General features: G+C 32.0%; 6 protein-coding genes across 6 annotated transcripts; 3 read left to right on the forward strand and 3 right to left on the reverse strand.

The window, feature by feature from the left end:
• Positions 1 to 840: 840 nt before the first annotated feature.
• LOC111506807 (transmembrane protein 145) lies at positions 841 to 7,624 on the forward strand. Its single transcript, XM_074184250.1, has 13 exons — positions 841 to 999; positions 2,021 to 2,170; positions 2,220 to 2,409; positions 2,463 to 2,689; positions 2,740 to 2,916; positions 3,059 to 3,143; positions 3,194 to 3,415; positions 3,473 to 3,645; positions 3,702 to 3,833; positions 3,883 to 4,043; positions 4,103 to 4,305; positions 4,483 to 4,662; positions 7,036 to 7,624. Exons 1-13 carry the CDS (start codon positions 910 to 912, stop codon positions 7,236 to 7,238), a joined length of 2,193 nt encoding a protein of 730 aa, XP_074040351.1. The 5' UTR covers positions 841 to 909; the 3' UTR covers positions 7,239 to 7,624.
• LOC111506791 (protein arginine methyltransferase NDUFAF7, mitochondrial) lies at positions 7,370 to 12,847 on the reverse strand. Its single transcript, XM_023161995.2, has 5 exons — positions 12,217 to 12,847; positions 11,328 to 11,498; positions 11,066 to 11,270; positions 9,854 to 10,136; positions 7,370 to 7,837 (listed from the first exon to the last, which is right to left on the reverse strand). Exons 1-5 carry the CDS (start codon positions 12,569 to 12,571, stop codon positions 7,568 to 7,570), a joined length of 1,284 nt encoding a protein of 427 aa, XP_023017763.1. The 5' UTR covers positions 12,572 to 12,847; the 3' UTR covers positions 7,370 to 7,567.
• Positions 12,848 to 13,663: 816 nt separating this feature from the next.
• Positions 13,664 to 14,523, forward strand: purple (6-pyruvoyl tetrahydrobiopterin synthase purple). Its single transcript, XM_023161996.2, has 3 exons — positions 13,664 to 13,908; positions 14,025 to 14,104; positions 14,172 to 14,523. The coding sequence occupies exons 1-3, from the start codon at positions 13,835 to 13,837 to the stop codon at positions 14,447 to 14,449; spliced, it is 432 nt and encodes a 143-aa protein (XP_023017764.1). The 5' UTR covers positions 13,664 to 13,834; the 3' UTR covers positions 14,450 to 14,523.
• A 936-nt stretch (positions 14,524 to 15,459) lies between these two features.
• On the reverse strand, positions 15,460 to 16,806 carry LOC111506793 (small integral membrane protein 12-A). Its single transcript, XM_023161997.2, has 2 exons — positions 16,576 to 16,806; positions 15,460 to 15,647 (listed from the first exon to the last, which is right to left on the reverse strand). Exons 1-2 carry the CDS (start codon positions 16,703 to 16,705, stop codon positions 15,520 to 15,522), a joined length of 258 nt encoding a protein of 85 aa, XP_023017765.1. The 5' UTR covers positions 16,706 to 16,806; the 3' UTR covers positions 15,460 to 15,519.
• An 815-nt stretch (positions 16,807 to 17,621) lies between these two features.
• Positions 17,622 to 18,481, forward strand: Vps25 (Vacuolar protein sorting 25). Its single transcript, XM_023161992.2, has one exon. It carries the CDS (start codon positions 17,887 to 17,889, stop codon positions 18,418 to 18,420), a length of 534 nt encoding a protein of 177 aa, XP_023017760.2. The 5' UTR covers positions 17,622 to 17,886; the 3' UTR covers positions 18,421 to 18,481.
• Positions 18,482 to 19,523: 1,042 nt separating this feature from the next.
• LOC141486316 (uncharacterized) lies at positions 19,524 to 20,580 on the reverse strand. Its single transcript, XM_074184032.1, has one exon. The coding sequence runs from the start codon at positions 20,358 to 20,360 to the stop codon at positions 19,728 to 19,730; it is 633 nt and encodes a 210-aa protein (XP_074040133.1). The 5' UTR covers positions 20,361 to 20,580; the 3' UTR covers positions 19,524 to 19,727.

Raw genomic sequence — 20,580 nt, forward strand, 5'->3', positions numbered from 1 at the left:
GTTAATTATGAAAAATATTCATAACATGAAGGTATTTGGAGGAACCAAAATATGCATAGTTCAGAGAAACGGGTGTTAATGATTCACAGCTAATGTTCAATTTGAAAAATGGATATTTTTTTTGTTTCGTATGTATTTTTACTAGATATTCAGTTGGTAAATCTTTTTTTAGTCTATATTAAGGAAATACCTTAAAATAAACAATGAATTGGCGCACTTCGAATAGCCATGACACTCCCTTGGTGGCACGGGGAGTTATTAACATTGTACACCCAGTACACGAGGCTAATAACCAAGCAGTCAATGGTGTTGAAACCCAAGAAAAATATCTTGAAATGACAGATAAGTCAAGTGAGGCTTTTGTTGTCACGTTCCATTGTATTGCCGTTTCTTGGGATTGGGACCATCGCCCGTTTGATTAAGTTATCTCAACCTTTCATTGACTTTATATTTATATCCTCATAATTGGCGCCTATTGCTTCTGGCTAGTTAATTCTCCTTATGTTCTAAGAAAGTTTGTTTGCCAATCCCTTTTTACTTCCACAAATGTAGGGCATACAATAGATACCCTGGCGTTCTTAGACAATAGTTGAACTCAAAGAAAGAACCCAACTAAAACACCATTTCGACCAACCAGAACTGTGGAAATACTTTTTTCAACGGCCCTTTCACTTCTACCTACCAATCATGGATAAAATATAAACATTGATGAAACCGTTAATTCGGCTGAGTTTGATTTATTTAAGTTACCCCCAGAGAATAATAATGAATGCCTACAGAGGGGTTGGAAATGTTGTGTTCAAGTATCCATGGTTACCTGGCCACATTGATTTTCATTTCCCTTAATTTTGTATTGTATTTCAAAGAAAATATTTTATTTATGGTGGTTTGAGTATAAGTACTTGGAATATGTGTTATATCTTTGTCACATTTTTGGTTTTTCTGTTCGGATTTACCGTTCAGGGCAAATATATTGAAGGAGTATTAAAAACAAGCGAAGTGAGTTATTCACACATTGTTGAAAATATAAGTTATATTGAAGCGAAATTACATTCAACATTTGTCAACTGTTCTATATATAAAATGCATTTGAAATATCTGGTGGAACTGTAATGGACAAATAATATAGTACCTGACAAACTTCTTTTTAGAAATTTACTCTGAAAAATATGTGGAAACCTAATAATTATTTAATAGGCCAATTTGAAAGTCACGTACCCATAAAAATAGTCAGAGTATGTAAACAAAAAGCCGTTTGGCTGACGGATATCTTCAAAATAATGATGCACTGGCAAAATGTAAAACATATAAAAATGATAATGATTAGAATTGTTGCAACAACTTTATAATATGGTCATATCCGCAGTGTGAATGAAAAAACAATAGAGGTATTCTTTTTACATTTACTGGATACTGTAGTAGAAAAAGGAAATCGGACATGCCGGATTGTTTAAATAACCCTGAAGACTTGAATAATTATCTCATTTCATTCGTAAATCAAATAGCAAATGACCCTCTAGTCTAGTTGAAGTCATCCATTTTTATTACTTGAATTAACTTGATAATATAGCCACTCTTAATTTTCATAACGTTAGTCTGCAACAAGTGGAAATTATTCTACGAAATATGAAACCAAATAAAAAGCCTCATTTTGACAAACTCGCGTCTTCTTATAAATAACATTCCATTAAAACTAAACGTATTACATGGTGCACCCCACGGTTCTATACATTAACCTTTCTTATTTATCATTTATACCTCTGATTTTGTTAATTTACTGAAGATTTTTCAAATGCATACCTATTATACATGTAATTTCCCGCAAAAACTAATGATCTTTTTGAATAATGACGTGGATGAACTAACAAGTCACGGTTCAAACATCAACTCAAATCATCAACCATAATTTTTGTAATAATATTCAAGAATAATCACACTTATAAAGGGATCAAAGCAGAGAATGAATATAAATTGATTCTGATAACAGATATTTTTATTTATATGGGCATTTCGTTTTCAGAATTGGGCATTTTTGACAAGATTCTGTTTTTTATCTGAAAACGGGGAGTTTGAATATGAAATTGAATTTAACGAAGATCTAGGTGATCTAAATTTACTGTTATATTATGATACGGACGATCAATGGCCATCGGTGTATAAATCCAATAAGGTATCAGGAAAACTGTACACTTCACAGAAATAATAAGATTCATTTTCAGACTTGTGAACAGAAAGAATCAGTTTTGAACAGAGGCCAGAATCAAATAGTAAACCTCACAGCATATTTGGAAGTCTATAGGGACCTCTCGGGTTGTTATTTCGCACAAGAGCCCCGTACAACAATCAAAACTTACACTATTGTAGTTCCAACACTACCCTCAGTCAATAGGACGGTTAGAACGGAAACAAGTAGGTCTTAAAAACTCGAACTTAAGTAATCAGATTTTATAAGCTTCTTTCAGCTATGCTTCATACCGTGGACACTTTGGCATCAAGTACCGTAGAAGAGGCAAGTTCAACAGAATACAGTTCATCTCAATTTTATTCTTCAAAAAATGTTGAGGACACCTCTACAGTGAGTACAACGAATTCTTATTCTTCGGAGAATTTCTATGAACACGAATTGATGAAAGAAACTACAGAAATCGCGTTCAGTCTTGAATCTAAAGACGATTCAACTAAACAATATGTAAGTATTTCAATTTAAAAAATAATTTCATCAGGCATATAATTTTCTAGTCTTTGGGAACAACACAGGAACATTTGATAAAAAAGAGATCGCTACCAAACTCTAGTCATAGAAGAATTAATTACATAAGACGTGGTCGAACAATCACATGTCACAATTCCAGGAGATTTAGGAGTTCAAGGGAAAGGTGGTGGTTTATAGCAGTTAGTAATTGCGATGGGACAAAGGTACGCGCAAATTTGTTTAGTAACAATGGAATAGGTATCACTAAAGCGTTTTATTAACATCAAGTTATAATGGTAGCAGAAGTGGGACAGAATAGAAAAATAACCAATTTAGAGTTTTATTTGTACAACCTCGTTATTTCAGGGCATCGACATAAAGTATAAAATCTTGATGACAAATGGTGCACCTGGTGATTATTGGCACGAACATTTTTCTGCTGACGAATTTTGTAAGTGAACAAAAGTGTCTGCATAGCAGTTTTTTCAGTTTATTTTTCAGATATCCTTCCGGTGCTAATGGCATTTGCTGTATCTTACTCTTTTCTAATGTTAGGAATAGTAGTATGTTCGATCGAACTGAAGTCGAGGCAACTGTTACACACAACTTACAAAATATTTGTTCTCTCTGTCGTGTTGCAGCTTTTTGGAATAATGTTCGTGAGCTCTTGCTATTTGAAACTAGCCATGACAGGATTTATAGCGGTCAAAGTGAAGAGGCTTGGTAAGATAGAAACGTTTACAGTGAAATGTGGAACCTGTACATTACTGGAATTTCCAGGCATGATGTTAATGGGAGCATCGGAAACAAGTTTTCTTCTACTGTTGTTACTGTTGGCGAAGGGTTTCACTATAACCAGAGGTCGCCTCCCATTACCTGCCAGCATAAAATTGACAATTTTCATGTGTATCTATTCTGTAACTTATGTAGCGATATTTATTTATGAAGCGAAAGTGAGTTCCTATTTCCCGTTATGCAATAATTTTCCATTAACCAATGATTTTTCAAGGTTTTTGACCCAGGGGAAGTATTGTATTTATACGAATCACCAGCGGGATATGGTTTAATAATACTGAGAATTGTAGCTTGGTGCATGTTTATCTACTCTACTATTTTTACCCTCAAACATTACCCAGAAAAGGTATGAATTTCGAAAATGCAACTGAAGAATTTAAAGACTTCGTTTTCAGGGGAACTTTTATTATCCTTTCAATATTTTTGGAACAATCTGGTTTATAGCAGGTCCAGCATTTATATTATCTGCGAATATCTATATAGATAAGTGGATTCGAGAGTCTGTTGTTTTTGCTGTACTTTTATTTATTTCTTTTGGAGGACATCTAACATTTTTGGAAAGTTGAAACAAATAACTGTAATTTATTTTTATGTAACTGTTTTTCATTCTTTCCAGATTTTAACAACGCCATCGATGGCAAATAAGAATTTTCCATATCACGTGAGAACCACTCAGATAGGAATTATGGAAATAGGGGGAAATGCTGGTACAAGTACTATGGAACAATTCGGTCACCACATTTATGAACCGTCTGCCACAATAAGGGAACAAACTGTTATCATTCCGCTGACTAGAAGAACTGAAGAAATATTTCAAGGTACTTTCTAGTTTGTTGAAAAAAATCTACATGAGTTATGAATAAATTTCATAACCACGTAGGTATTTTGATCTACAAATCAATTTGCGGTTAAAATATGAAACTACTATCTATTTTTATGTTTGGCTGACCAATGGAGTTGATAGCTCCATAATATGGAAAACTAAATATTTTTAGGAATGTACAATCGAACAGTTCTTCATAAAAATGTTACTCAGAGTGATAATCCCAGTGATATAGAGGAAAATGATAAAAGGAATGTCATGATTGAAAACGTGTTGAACTGGTCTCTAGCTAAAAACACCCCTGCTATAGAATTGCCCAGATTTGAGAGAACTCATAATCACAGCTCGACAAGTAAGTAGTTCAAATAATTTCAATTTCAAAATGGTTATAATCAGCGAAAGTTTTAAACTCTATGGAAAACTCCTGGTTTTCAAAAATTAATTTGAGACATTTTTTCCTACAAGAGTATAGAAGAACATCACATTTTATTGAAAATAAAGTTCACTACATTCCGAATTCAAAGTCAGAATTTAACAAAATTCCTAGATTGAAGTTAGAATTTAATGATAATGATTTTGTTAAATTTCGAGTTTAGATTCAACACTTCATTGTGAGATTTCCACTGGACAGTTTACAAAATTGCAAGACGCGTTTCACTGAACAATTATGACATTGTTATAAATCATGCCCTAAAAAAAATGACGCCGGCCGCCACTGGTAACCATACCAATTGTGACGTGCGCCCAGTCCGACCGACATTTCGCGGTTCTCCGATGTTCGCCGCCGTTCTAGACGTGGCAATAATGCTACCGGCTTCGATTGAATTGCGACGAATTTTCTACCGCCTTCGATTGCCAAATATAAACGCGATCCACTCGCCTATCCGAACAGTCAAGTTTCGCGGACAGTGTCGTACGAAGTGATTTAATAAGGCGATAGACATTTGAAAAATAGTTGAAGTTTTAGTCAGTGTTTTGTTGGATTAACAGAAAAATAAAGTTGAGTTCGACATTGTCATACATAATTTCTCGACGCATTCCTATCAACATAAAGTATCAGTGTTCAATAGTATGCTCAACAGACTGTTGAGTATTCGACTGTTGGAAAGTAATTTTCAGAAAGAACTGAATCAAATCAAATTTATTTATCACCGAAGTTCATACAAATGTATAAAAGACACATCATATAAATGTATTTGACTAGTCATAACAGAACCTACAATACAGAAAAATAAGTATACACTAAAAAAACTATTATCAGGTCGTAAGTAAAAGAACAGTTCCTTAAAGCAACTATAACACCTCATACCTTGATAAACATGACAGTTTTGCATTATCATTAGTCAGGAGAAAGGTTGATGGACCTAATAAGCATCAATGTATTCCTTCCATGTCATCTATTGGTCCATAATAACTCCAAGAACTTTAATGAAAGTCAGTTGTTCAATGCTTCTTTTGATTTTTATCAAACAGTTTTGGGTGCATTTACCAACAGTCCATTATGAAGACACAATTTATAAAATCAATTTGTGGCGACATTCGCCCTCACTACTATATTCCGTGTGTTAGGGAGACCAGTATATTCGTGTCATCAGCATACATAAATATTTTTTTTGCACTAGGACAGGAATGTATCATGTCATGCAGATGATAAATAGAACTGGACCTAAGATAGATCCTTGTGGTACACCATCACTACTACTTGTTTCCTATCTTTCAAGTGTGAAGCAATTCAATAATTTGCAGCACCTCTAACTTCAATACGGTTCAATTTTTCAAGTAGGAGTGTATGATCAATTTTTTCAAATATGTTACAAAGTATAAGGCTATCGGACGTTCTTTCCAATTGAGTGCAACATTAATATTCTTACACAAATCTGCAATTGCTGTACTTGTGGATTCAACATCTTGACTTGTGGTTTTTGCCCAAAACATTATATTGGCCAAATGGGGAGAAACCTTTCCCAAAGAATGAAAGAACTTAGATGTAGTTTTTTTAATGTAAAGACTAATTCCACATTTGCAACCATCTTTTGACAGAGAGACATTTCGAAGAGAAAGGTTTAAAAGTCAATCTTTTGGAATGCTTAATATCATTGGTCTTAAGAATTTCGAAAATTGACTGAATGACCAAATAGAATTGAATTGTTCACTTGTTCTGGATCTGGAAATTGGTAATAAGTTTGTTACATGTCCGTTTGATGAGTTGGTAAAATTTCCTTTTATAATGTTTAAATTTTCAATCAAGAAAGTTATATGATTCAAATTATTATTATATAAAGCACAAATTGCAAATAGTAAACTATTTTTGATGATGTTTAAAAGTTTTTAATTAGCTTTTACCTAAACTCTAGTAAAATTATTAGTCATTACGTAGGTAGAAGGTTGTACAGTTCTAATTATTATCATATGATGCCAAATTAGGTAGAACTCAGTCACTATGAAAATAAAAAGTGAAGCTGGAACTTCTGGCGTAGAGCAAATCTCCCGTTTACAGGAGATGAAATGTGGCAATATGATAACGCTTGATACACCTATTTTATAGCGAAACACGTGTTGCGGTTTCATAAACTATCCAGTAAAAATCTCATAATAAAGTTTTATTTGAATACCTTATGGATTTTCATCAAGTATAGAGGAATACCATACCATACCTTCGTATTTTCCTAGGCTGATTGAACAGAGAAAAGTATGATCATTTTTGGTACTCTCCTTAATTTTTCAGCATCTTCGAACTCCAGGGCAACAGTGTCAAGTGGTGCCCTAAATATTTTGAGCAGGGAGCCTTCTTATAAAGCGACTACACAATTGAATAACTTTGACGATTATATAAAAGAAGTTCCAATAGAATTATTTACGGTCAGCAAGATGGTAGTGACCACGAATAATTTGGTAAAGAAGAATATGTCAAAGGAAGATTCAGAATAATAACAGTTGAAAAACGTCCTAGAAAATTACTCAGTGGAATTAATTGTTTCAAAATTGTCCATATATTGTTCTTATCGAGGGTTCGCTATGAAAGTAACCCAGAACTGATATTTTGCACAAAGAAAAAAAAGTTGTTTCAATAAATTACTTTATAACAACGAATCTGTAACTTAACAGTTTCTCCTGATACGACTATTTTTCAAAGGCATTTTAAAAGTATCATATACAGTAGAAGAAAGTAATAAAGATTTCGACGCACAATTCAGTTTTTCATTTTATCACAGTTTAACGGGGGTGAACAAACTTCCCGTAAAGTACACCGCCACATTTTATGGTATGAACTGGTTGAATCCTACGACAGGGCATTTGTCGAGAATTTTTCTCATGGTTTCAGGGAAAAGTGCGCAGAATTTGAACCTTTCACCCATTTTGTCTTTGTCCGTCAATATTTTGTAGCATTCCGTGAGGTTTTCCAGATGTTTCTTATCCTTCACTTGTTCTTTGAGAGCTTTGAAACGATATTCAAGTCCGGTTTTGAGTAGAAAATCTCTTTGGTTCGCAGGACCCATCGTTATAATACCCTCCACTTTATTTGCCACCTACAAAAAACATCAGTGAATGAATAAAATGAAAAACAATATTAAAAAAGTAGAGAGTGGCGCAGAAACAAAATTTCAATCCTTCAAATGGTAATTTTTCCTATGGAAACTCGATAAAAAATATCTCAGTAACTATAGTCCTGACTTTCATTAAAAAAAATTGTATGCTTTTCGAATATTTGACTGTATAGGAAGAGAAAATGTAGAAAAATATGTTGTACCTTTTTCACGACATTTTCATTGTCACGATATTTTTATTGTGTGCACAAATAGCAAGTTATAATTGTACAATAAAACCTCATTTTGAATATTGTTACCTTGGAAGAGAAACACCAACTCTTCAGAACCATGGAATGCTTATGGTTCTATATCGTAATTGTATTATTTGGCTATGACTTTCATCTCTGAAATGAATACTGGTTACAAGCCATTTCGCATATTTCAGAAAATTTATATGTTTCAATAATAAGGTACATCAATATGGAAAACATTTCATTAGTTTGGCTTTCCGTAGTCTAATATGATTCTACTATGATTTGAAATCTATGAGAGAACAAATAAAATCAGAATGAATAGCTAAAACATCAATTATGTCGAACAATAGATAGATAGTTAGACATATACTTTATTGTCCAAGAAAATACAATCTTATTGACAAAGCTTGTTGAAAAATCTGGTATATATGGCATTTCAAATAATAAAAAAAAAGAAACAATTGAAAAACACAAATACCCAGAAACACAATTTGAGCAAAACTAAGTTCACATATCTAATAGATGAAATATAACAATAGAAAATAAAATTTTACAAATTTTCTAAACAAAATAGTTTGTATAGTACCTTTCAAAAATTGCAAATAACAAATATACATAATTTCATTTGAAACTATTCGAAGTGCATAACATCCTGATGGCAATTTTTTATTCAAAGCTGAAATATGTTGATCAAATTTTAATTTGTTATCCATGAAGATTCCCAGGAATTTGGATTGGTTTTTATTCTCAAGAATTTGTCCATTCAAGTATAAATTTTTAATATTACAGCTGAAGGTGAGTAGGTTTGTTTAATATTAAAGCACAAGTAGTTTGCGTCACACCATTTTTTCACAACTTCTAAATCACTAGAGATAGTTTCTTTCATATTAGAAGTATTTTCTCCATACCAAAGGAGCGTGGTGTCATCCGCAAAGATCTTAAAAATTCCTTGAATTAAGAGAGTTACAAGGTCATTTACATAAATAAGGAAAAGAATCGGGTCCAGTACTGATCCTTGTGTAACGCCCCATAAGATATCCTTAGTGTGATAGTTTCTCGTTTGATCTTACTAACTGTTTTATATCACTTAAGTAAGACCTGAACCAGTCATTACACATACATTACGATACAATAAAACCTGAAATGAAAATACAACAAAACCAATCAAAAAAAAAAAACAAGATACAAATTGAACATGTCTACAGAGTAGAAATGTAAAGGAATAAAAATAAGCAAAATATTACAAATAAATGAAAAAATTAAAGAGATTTCAAACCAATTTAGTTCACGACGTTTCGATTATTAGTATCCACAATCGTCTTCAGGTGATGACTGGACTATTCCTCCAAGAGATGACTATTTATAGGTCTTTCAAGCGCTTTCACCTATCCCCTCTCCCCGCTTCACCGGTTTAGCGGGAGATGACGTTTTCCGCTTGATTACAGGTTTCCATATGTTGAGTATCTTAATGCTAGCTTAGCTGAATGCATCTTATTGTTTGTGAAAACTATCATGCTATTAGTTTCTAAGGTATATCCTATGTTACATTAGGCTTGCCCATTCAAATAAATTTATTTCACTACTGATCTGATAGTAAATTTTCCTAATAAGTTGGGAGTTTTTCGTATGCAAAGAAAGAAATGGATGTATGTATCGGGTTGACGATTATTGAAAGAAATCGTGTCACCTACTTAATTGGGAGGTACCACAATGATGAGAACTATTGAAAAAAACTAGCATTTCCAACTGTTATTTTAATTACCTCACGAATAGTTTTGAAATCTACGTCAGCAGTCAAATCCGCAGTTCCAGGCATCACTAACGGATCAACCTGTTTGTGCTTCTTGAACGCCCTAAAAGTATCGGTGCCTGTTCCATAATGGCCATAGTCACAAATCAAAGCGAGCCCTCCAGTTGCCTTTAATCTTTCACATATCTGTTTGTAAATGAGCATGCAGTCAGGAGATGCCTCAAAGTGATCTCTGGTTTCATTCGGTTTGAGCAGGCTTTTCAACATGGGGGTTTCATTTCGGGAAAGGACGTACCTAGTAAAAAGTTAATGTTCATGTATATTTGAACTAAAAAATTTGAATATATTTGATTATTATATACCTAATCTAGGTACAAAATAATTTAGAAATCAATAATATATATCGATAATTAGCAATTAATAATAATAATAATCATCTTCATTTTTCTTTAAAGATATTTTCTTTAGTGATATTTTTTGAATCTCGAATATTACCATTTAATTGGCGCAGTCTACAAGTGGTTTCAGAGTTATCTTTCAAATTGAAGACCAAAAACAAGAGTAAAATGTTTTTTAAATGAAATATCAGTCATCACAGAAGTACCACAAGGTAGTGTACTTGGACTATTACTCTTCATATTGATAATACTATGTTTTGAAATGTTCATATTGATTTCCTATTATTTGAATGTACTTTTCAGTGTTAATGTATGTAGAAATGTGTTTCAGATTAATATTAGGATTCTTAGAGTATAGATTTTTTTATTACGTAGATCTTGCTTTATTTTTCATAGGCACATCTATTTGTGAGGGATAAAGGAATATCTACTCAATTTGTCAAGTGGAAAACGAAAATCTTTGAACAAAGAAACATGAATTCAATGTATGAAATGTATGAAATGTTTCGTATAGAAAATGAAGCGCTATCCTGACTTGCAAAGGAGAGTGTCTGGGACTCAGGGTGCAATTATCAAGTTGAGTCAGCTGTTTGTGTAATGTAATTCAATATTCTTTTATATGACTATGGCAGAAATTATGAAATATATTTTATCTTTCAAGATTTGCTTGTTTCTCCAGAATTTTCCAGTTGAAAAAATCGATTCATTTGAACTCAACTGAATTTTGATTAAATAAATGAAAAAACACTTTAGAATTATCGCCTACTGGTCTAATTAAATCAGTAACCACAACTTTGAAGAAATATCAAGAATAGTATCAACCAACCTAAATTTTGGTTCTGTATTCTCAGGGTTTTTTTCAGCGGCAGGGTCGATATCGATAAGAACTTCCTTATATCCACTATACGTTTTGTGGAATTTGTGAATCGGAAGGGCATCAAAGAACTCATGTGCTATCAATAAAGTGAAGGCATTTGGTACGTCGCTAAGTTGTCTAAACCATTGCACCGGTATATCATGGGGACTGCTTCCTACATAAAATACTTGGGTTTGATGGATTTCATTCGAATGTTTCAAATTAATATTACCTTTTCTGTAAACTACCATTTTTTCATTGACTATTGTATGTTTATCACATAATCTTCTAGCCTGTAGTTCGCTCAGGACGGGGCTGATTTCCACAAGCTGCAAACTGGCCTTGTGCAGAGCCTTAAAATGGCTGAAGACTTTCACTATATCGTACGATAAAGTTCCTCTACCTTCAAATTGATATTATGTATTAGGTAAATGATGTATGCATACAGAGCGTTTCATTTTTTATAGAAACCCACATGTACCTTCCGGCATACAATGTATATAATTCGAATAAATTTATGGATGCAGCTGTTACTATGTGGTAAGAGATCATCATGAAAAATGAGAAATAAAACTTTCTATGTTTTTATACCACTTTTATTTGTAACTAACGTTACTGCAGTTTCGTCCTATATGGACATTTTCAAACTAATACAATAAACTTTCATTGTATTATTTTGAAAATGTCCATTTTGAAATTTTTTACATTTGCATTCATATTCAACTCTTGATCTAAAATAATTCCCAGATATTTGCACTTGTTCAATTTCCTCATTATATTAAATATATAGTAGAATTGAAATCATTAATTCCTAATAACACAAATTTGGATTTCTTACCATAATCACAAAGGTATGTATCCATTGATTGAAATCTAATAATTTGATATGGAATAATCCTATGAGTAATGGAAATAATGATGGACTATGATTAAGAAGACAGGAATTGCAAGAACTTTAAAAGAAAGAAGGAAGCTCTTTAAAATAAAGCTCTTTATAATCGAGGTGATAGTCGCTAAGTAATTGATTACATTAGGTTTCTCTTGATTTTTATGCATCAAACACATGCAACATATCACAAAAACAATATTTTTATATGGTTTTCATATAACTCTGAAATTACCAGGTCCCAGTTCAACAATCTGAAGAGGTTTTGGAGATCCCATTTTCTGCCATTCATTCAGTAACCAGACTGCCACCATCTCTCCGAACATTTGTGTTACCTCTGGAGAAGTTATGAAATCCCCAGTTTCTCCAAACATATCTTTATGCATATAATATCCTGCCATGGGATTTGTCAACACTTCCCTCATATAATCGGCTACTGTCATGGGACCTTTCACTTTGATTTTTTGATATATCTGTCTGGCAACATAATTTTCATCTTTGACAACTTTCCTCTTAACTGTGTAATAGGTTCTGCAGTTTTTGAAGCATTGTACAGCAAAATTTGTTGGTTTAAATCGGACTGAATACATTTTACAATTTAATTTTAAGCGCACTAGTAGTTTTGACGAAATTGAAAACAAAAAGTGAAAATTGTCACTTTGTTGTTAGATTGTCAAACATTCCAAGAAGCAAGCCATGACGATGGTCCTAATATATCCTCCTGATTTACGTTGAATCCATGATTTATTTAACTATAATTAGTCCCTGTTATAGAACATAAATGAAAACAAATCGAGACTATAATAGTGGGCACATAACTTATTGCCCGCTCGAATCCGACCGTCTTTGTAATACACTGCGAGTTAGGTTAGGAGGGAAATTTGAGTTCAATACGGTAACCCACCTGCTTTTGTTGTTTCTGTTTTATAAATATTCGGTTTAGAATTGATAAAAGTTTAATGTTTATTTTCTGGAAAAATGTCATAACTTTATTTCATGTAATTAAAGGAGGTGTGAAACATAACTAGATGTTATGTACAATAATATTTGAAAAGAATTTTTTACAGAAAATTATATACTTACGAGTACGAACTATTGTATTTGCTAGCTCATTAACCTGTATTGAAAATATATAGCCAATAGCTTTTCTAGGGGTTTGCCAGAATAATACCTACTCTTTATAAAATAACAATTTTTTTCATTTCTACTTCTTACAAAAAACATCAATGAAAACTCAGGAAAAAATTAATTCATCTATACATTTTTATTACACAGAAAGCAAAAAAAAATTGTATAATAATTGCGCACAAAAAATGTTTTCTGAAATTATTGGTTTTGAGAAAATTCTACCATTATTTTCGCAGATAAGGGAGAAATAAGGTGATTTTCTACAATGATTGACCTAGGTACCTTTAAACTATCACTCATTCCAATATTTCATATTCAAACCCATTTGCCAATAGTCACTCCCACCACAATGAAATCGTATAATATTTTGACGTTTGCTATTGGTTTGCTTCACCACTTTACCAATTTTCAGTCGTTTCAGTAGTACCACAATAGTGATGATTTTAGAACCACCAAAACACATTTCTGGTTACTTTTGGAACACGACATCTTAAATCTATCGATATTGGACAAATATGTTACATGTCATTGATTTCGAGTACCAATCCACCAAAATTGGCTAAATGCGCCGTACATAAGCAAAGGCCAAGAAAACCTATAGAGAGACACACCAAGAATGTAATAGCCGAGAATACCTACCAATAGAATGAATAATAACATAAACACACGTATTTCATTTTATGCACTACCGGTATCGGTATTTTAGTCACTAACAGTTTATAAAAATGAGCTGTACTTTTAGTCCAAAAGCGTATCAAACTAGAAAAATTCAATTTTCAGCATGCCATAGGTTGCACAGGTAGATAGAGTTATTTTGAGTTTGAATATGTTTGTTGTCTAAGTAACGAAAATAAAAATTCCATAATTTACATTATTAAATGACTATAAAAACATAAACCCTTTTTTTATTTGCAGTCCTCATTTAACAGATTCGGAAAATGAAGCTACATATGGAAAGTGTAACCACATAAATGGGCATGGACATAACTATATAGGTTGTAATCCTGCAAAATTCGAAAAGGATTTTCAAATCCTAATCAAATATTTATTGTTATATTTTAGTGAAAGTAACTTTATTTGGAGAAGTCCATGTTGAAACTGGAATGATACTGAATATGACTGAATTGAAAAAATACATGGAAGAAGCAATTATGAAGCCGATGGACCATAAGAATTTAGACAAGGATGTTGAATATTTTTTTACCAGGCCCAGTACAACAGAAAATGTATCAATTTTCATCTGGATGAGAATGAAAGAAGTTATGAAAAATCCAGAATTATTATATGAAGTTGAAGTTCATGAAACTGAAAATAACATAGTAAAATATCGTGGAGAATAGTTAAATATACATAGATGATACTGTTTTATAAAATGAACTACATTAATATACAGGCAACTCTTGCCAAATTGAAACCTGTGATTTTTAAATTGAATTTTTTGGACCATAGTTAATTTGAAGTTTTATTGCGTTTCAGATAACAAATTTCCTCTATCAATTCATCAACATCTAACTGAAATTGTGTGGGCGGGAGAAATGAATAACAAACGATTTCTGTAGGTTTTACTTTTCTTTATTTTCAAACAATGTGAGCGTATTTCAATTTATTGTATTATTACCTGTGCAGAGTATCATATATTATGGTATCCACTAGTTTATTTTGTTCATGTAACCATTTGAGTTGACCTGAGTTCAGTTAACAGAGCTTTTACTGTATACATGTGTGAACATTTGCAAAGGAAATAAGTCTCAGGCGCATTGAAAATGACCTCACAACTTGTGTTTGAGATTGAAATTCCCTGAAAATATGTTCACTACAACAATACATAAGTGAACTGCAGCTTTATCAATTTCATTTTATTTAAGAAGTTCGATTCAACAAAATATGTATTCCAATATAATTTTTCATTTTCTTGAACATTCAAATCAATTGGAAGGAATCATAACAAATCTCAAATACCCTTGAAATGGTTGAATTTCATTGATGTGAACAAGTATGTTCATTCAACTGGAGATTCAGAAAATATTGAAGAAAGAAGAGACTTTATCCTGATTCATTTTGAAATGAATCACAAATTTGAATGATGATGAAAAACACCATTTTCATTTTTTACATTCATCACCCTGTATTTCTGAAACGGATCTTTTTGTGAATTCCTCCCAAAAAGTATAGTTTATATATCAAAATAGTACTTATCAAACGTAGATCAAAACTGTTGACTCATGAGTAAAGAGATGCATTTTTTCATTTTCCTTTACACTTAATTAGATATTTCAGGTTATAGTATAGGTTCAATGTATAGGAATGTATCTGTTGACTAAGAATAGTTATCAAGACCAAAACTTATAGAAATAGGTAACATTTTTTTAATCACAAACATCAGTCATAAATTTGAATATAAACTAGACAATTAGGATAATGAAGGTGATACGTTTGTGTTGAGAACATTAGCTTTATATTTTAACTTCTCCACATTCTCGGCAGCTTTCAGTTTTTCTTCCTCTAACAATCTCTCTTGACGTTGCTCTTCAATTGATTCTAAAAATAAAAACCAAAGCAAAAATATATAACCTATATATTAGTTTCATTTATATTAATAGCCCACAAATTTTCTGAGTGGTGAATGATCAACAGCAATTCAATTTATGACTGTTTCTATTTAAGTAATTATTAAATGAAATATTCTAGTATACAATTTTCATGAAAATTATTCTCATTATTAACATTATTGAAATTGTACTCAGAAGGTCTTGTGCAGATAAGATTGGCTAATTAATAATTATTTGCCATTTGCTTATTTTTTTGGTTCCAGATATATAAGTTTAAAACTTGGTTATCAGGTAGAGGTGGAAACTACATAGCATATCAGTGGATTCACAAGTTCAATTTGTTATTTCACCTAGCCAAAAAAAACATCATGTTCCTCTGATGATGTCAACTTGTTAGATGAGACTATAGTTTTGACGTGTGGTTCGAATTGTTCATTATACAGTCTCTAATAGAAGTTCCAGTTCTACCTGTTACATCATGTAACAAGAGAACTCCCTGAATTTGAAGTGAATACTATAATCATTTCAATACTGTATTTTGTTAATATTTCACCATGATATGTAATTAAATCTTGATTAGAATCGATCAGCAGATTAAAACTCGACCAAAAATCAATGAAAGGGTTTATAGAAACTTGAAAAGTGGGCCAACATTTAATTAATGGCTAACAGCTTGGTTTAAAGCAAAAATAAGCATGCACGAAATTGAAGTATTTAGAAGTATTTACCACTGCCATTAACACTTTTTTTAATTTATATTAAATTATTTTCAGTGTTAACACATCAAAGGAATAATTGTGGTTATGTTACCGTGCACATAAACCTGTTCTTAGAAGTCTTGGTCACTTGTTATCAGGTTTAGTTTTTAGGTATTGTTTCACAAACCCCATATAAATATAAATTATCAATTATCTTACTATTGTAAGGGGTATATTTATCAGAGAACCAATTTTCCAGATTATATCCAATGACTCCAATTAACCCAGCAAACGGAAGAGTAATGTAAGGAGCGTACGTCCTCAGTGCTGTGAAGAAAACAGGCCACATTTGATATCAAAATTTTATCAGCTGATAGAAAAAAAATACTATTTTTACTCTTAACCTATGTCCCGGATTTTGTGGGGTTGACCGGACAAATTCTTCTTCACAATTTTTGGGTTTAATAACTAGATCATTATCCAGTTCCAAATGTTTCAGAGTACAAAATGAAGTGAGGAATAAATGCTATTCATATAATCGAGTGTATTCTGGAATATGTTCTCTTTTCTCAACAGGATGAAATAAATAGATTCTATTAGTGTTAGGTCCATTTGTAATGTTTTCTATAAAATGAATTCAATGAATTGTGCTTCATAGTTCCAATAAAGTAGGAATAGTATTATATAGACAAAGGGAAATTGAGTTCAGTATATTGGTAGAATGGTATTATAATAATTTGTTTCTGGTACAGTAACACCATGTTTTTTGAAAAACATGGTTGGAACAGAGATAGACCTCTTCACCTCAGACTTAATTTTGGGATACACCTACGTTCAGGGAAGGCTCTTTCAAAAAGGTTTGTTAATGTATCAAAATGTATATGATGAAATAATGTGAAAATCATATTATTCTACTCATCTGGGTATGTAATATATAACATATTTTTTGTTTTTCCTCAAAACAATAAATGTAACAGAGGTTTTGAGGATCAATTGATGAATATACCCGTTACTACGTGAAAGAAGATTATCATGAAAAATGAAGATTGAAACTTCCTACGTTATAGTTTATTGTATTCTTTTGAAAATGTCCTTGTAGGTGAAACTGCAGTAACGTTAGTAACAAATGCAAGTGGTATAACAACATAGGAAGTTTTTATTCTAATTTTCTTGTTCTAATATTCCAAATTCAAATCTGACATCTGCCAATTGTTACACCACACCACCACCAATTTTGCAGGAAACCGTGTTTCATACAAACCAGTTTTTCAGTGGTATCATGGTCTGTGGTGGTATTTCACTATATAGTGGCGATTCAGAACCACCAAACTATGTTTATGGTTTCTTTTGGAACATATCTTATTCATCTCTTATCACAATCCATTGAATGCATGAGTGACGTCACAGCCACCCACCGATGGATGTTTTGATTTTGAACATTTTACAGAATTTTTAAGGTTAAGAAAATTCTAAATAGAAATTGGTAATTTCCAGTGATAGATCAAAGAAAGTTAAGAATACTAAATTAAAATGGGTGAAGTAGACATCGAATGGCCGTGGCAGTATAATTTCCCACCGTTTTTTACTCTTCAGCCACACCCTGAAACAAGATCTAAACAAGTCGCAGCTTGGAAATCTTTAATCTTGAATTATTGCGATAAAAGTAGAACCTATATTATAGATGTTAGAGAAGCTAGTCAAATACCTCTGTTCAATAATTCTTCTATCAATAGAAAGTTGGAACAAAGCGTAATCATATCAATATTTGGTGAGCTGCAGAAAACTGGAAATGCCGCACCAATTGATAAACTGAAGAATCGATGGGAAATTTACTGGCACACGATAGAAGAATGGGCATCAACAATTTATAATTCCATTTGTGACCGAGGCATGGCAAATACTGTAGTTACTCTATATGAACTGACACAAGGGGAAGATTTTGCCGAGGAATTATTTTATGGAATGCATCAGGATGTATTGATAAAGATACTGAAGTTTTTAGAAAAGGAGAGAAAGTGTGAAGTGATATTGGATGATGATGTCCAAGGAGTGAAATTTTTTTAGGATGTTATTGTTATGCCTTATATAATTATTTTTCAAATATATTTATCGACTTCGAAAATTACTTTCCGTTGAATAAGTCTGTACAGAATTTCAATGACTTTTTCATGGGATCTTGGAGGAGGATTACTAACAACCAATGTTATGGAAGCCAACATTAATATTCGTGTAAACATCATTTTTGTCAGCTCGTATTACATATGATAAATTTATGAACAGTTAGTCAAATGTGTTGTGTTAGAAATCATGAGACAGATTTCATAAAGGTAGAGGCATAGTTATGCTCAATCCGTTGGACTATTTCATAGGTGGTGGATGTTAGAATTCCAGTTGTTATATGATCATGTGAATGTGATCAATAATAATGTGAATTTTAACTGTGTTTGACTACATAAAAAAATCACATTCCTTCCATTCATGGGTTTTTCACTGTTCTGAAATCAAAAAACTTTTCAAAATAAATCAAAACAGAGATATACCCATCTTGTCAGTTACATTTCTTACAAATTTTATATACATACTTCAAAAAAACAAAAATATGTCATTAATTCTCTAACATTTTATGGAAAATCATTTATATTTTGTTGGTGGGTATAAAGTCGACCAATGTTTTTAAATCACTTTCTATTGCTCCAAAGCAGTATTAGATTCAATTTGAAATGCACAATTTCTTGATGCTTATCTCAATATTAAAACTTGATTCATTATCGTATATACAGGATAAATATGTTGAAAAATATTTGGAAATTGTGTTAGGGCTTATCTAATAACAAGATACCTAGAAAGAACAGTTAGTATTTTCAATCATTTTCATTGAACATTAATGAATTTGATTAATCAATGTTTGTGGGAATGTTTCTAATACAAGTGCACAAGCGAAAAAATTCATAAAATTTCATAATGTTGTCAGCATCAATTTTCATCAATGTTATTTTTGTGATATCAACGACTTTTAACTTAAACTGAATGTGGCAATACGTCTACAGTGAAATATTTTAAAGAACATATAACACCAGATTCAGGCACCGCTCTTAGAGCGCCTTAAAGAAGTTTCCTGTTGCTTATGTTTCGTACTTGAAAAAATAAATCTAAGGAAAAATAAAGAATTTGCAGAAAACATAATTTTATATTTTTTCAGGTATCAGAATTCATACAGTTCAACTAGGCTTAAACTAAATACTGTACAGAGATCAAAGTTAACTATTAAAATATGTGATCCAATATGAATCGGCACTTTTTCAGTTGGCTGGACTAACAAGTGCATTACATAAATTGATGGCATATTCATTACAGTTCAATCTACATTATCTTCAAAGTATATTTTCTGAACTAGATATTTCCAAAAATTCATCTGGTATGCCCAAGGGGTTCAACACAATGGAACATTCCCTCCTAGAATTTACTCCTTGCAATCGATTAGCATTTAAATCTTTCAAAGTCTTCAATGACTTGAGATAAGACTTAAAAGAACGAATTTCTTCACTTCTCATCGACTTTGCTAATTTAGTCAAACACTCATAAAAGAAATATTCACTACATTCCTCCATCTTCATTGATGCTTTTCCATTAGATAAATCTGATAAAACCAAGTAACAATCTTTTAAATTTATGTTGGATAAATCACATCTTTTTTCGAATAGTGCGATATATTTTAATAATCTGGGCACTACATCGTGTAAAGAATTCTTTTGGGATATTTTGATTCGTTTCATAACTTGAAGCCAATTTTTGATTGCGGGATCTTTTCTATCGTCTCTTTTACTATGCCACTTTCTCAAGGCAAGTTGTGTATATTCTTCGCAGATTAATTCAATTTCGGAAATGGTTTTGTTGGGTAAATGCTCTTGAATTAATTCCAGGTTGCTGGCTCCATGTTGATGAAGGGCAACCAGAAGTTTTCTCTTATCTTCCACTGTCCACGCACTCATTGTATTTATATTCATATAATGACACTAATAATTTCAACTTTAAATAATAATTAATACTCTTGAGAGGACCACTTTCATCACGTCAGTGCTGTTAGCCGTTAGTTAACAAAAGGTAACCACAAACCATAGGTAACCTAACAGATAGTTAAGCCACAATATTTTTGCCACATATATCATGCCCACCGACATAAGCGATTAAGTTATGTCGATGATCATGCCCGTAAATGACAGAGAA

Source organism: Leptinotarsa decemlineata, unplaced genomic scaffold (assembly GCF_025532065.1).
Source record: "Leptinotarsa decemlineata unplaced genomic scaffold, Ldec_3_MD MMD2_tig00026354_RagTag_RagTag, whole genome shotgun sequence".
NCBI classification, from domain to species: Eukaryota; Metazoa; Arthropoda; class Insecta; order Coleoptera; family Chrysomelidae; genus Leptinotarsa; species Leptinotarsa decemlineata.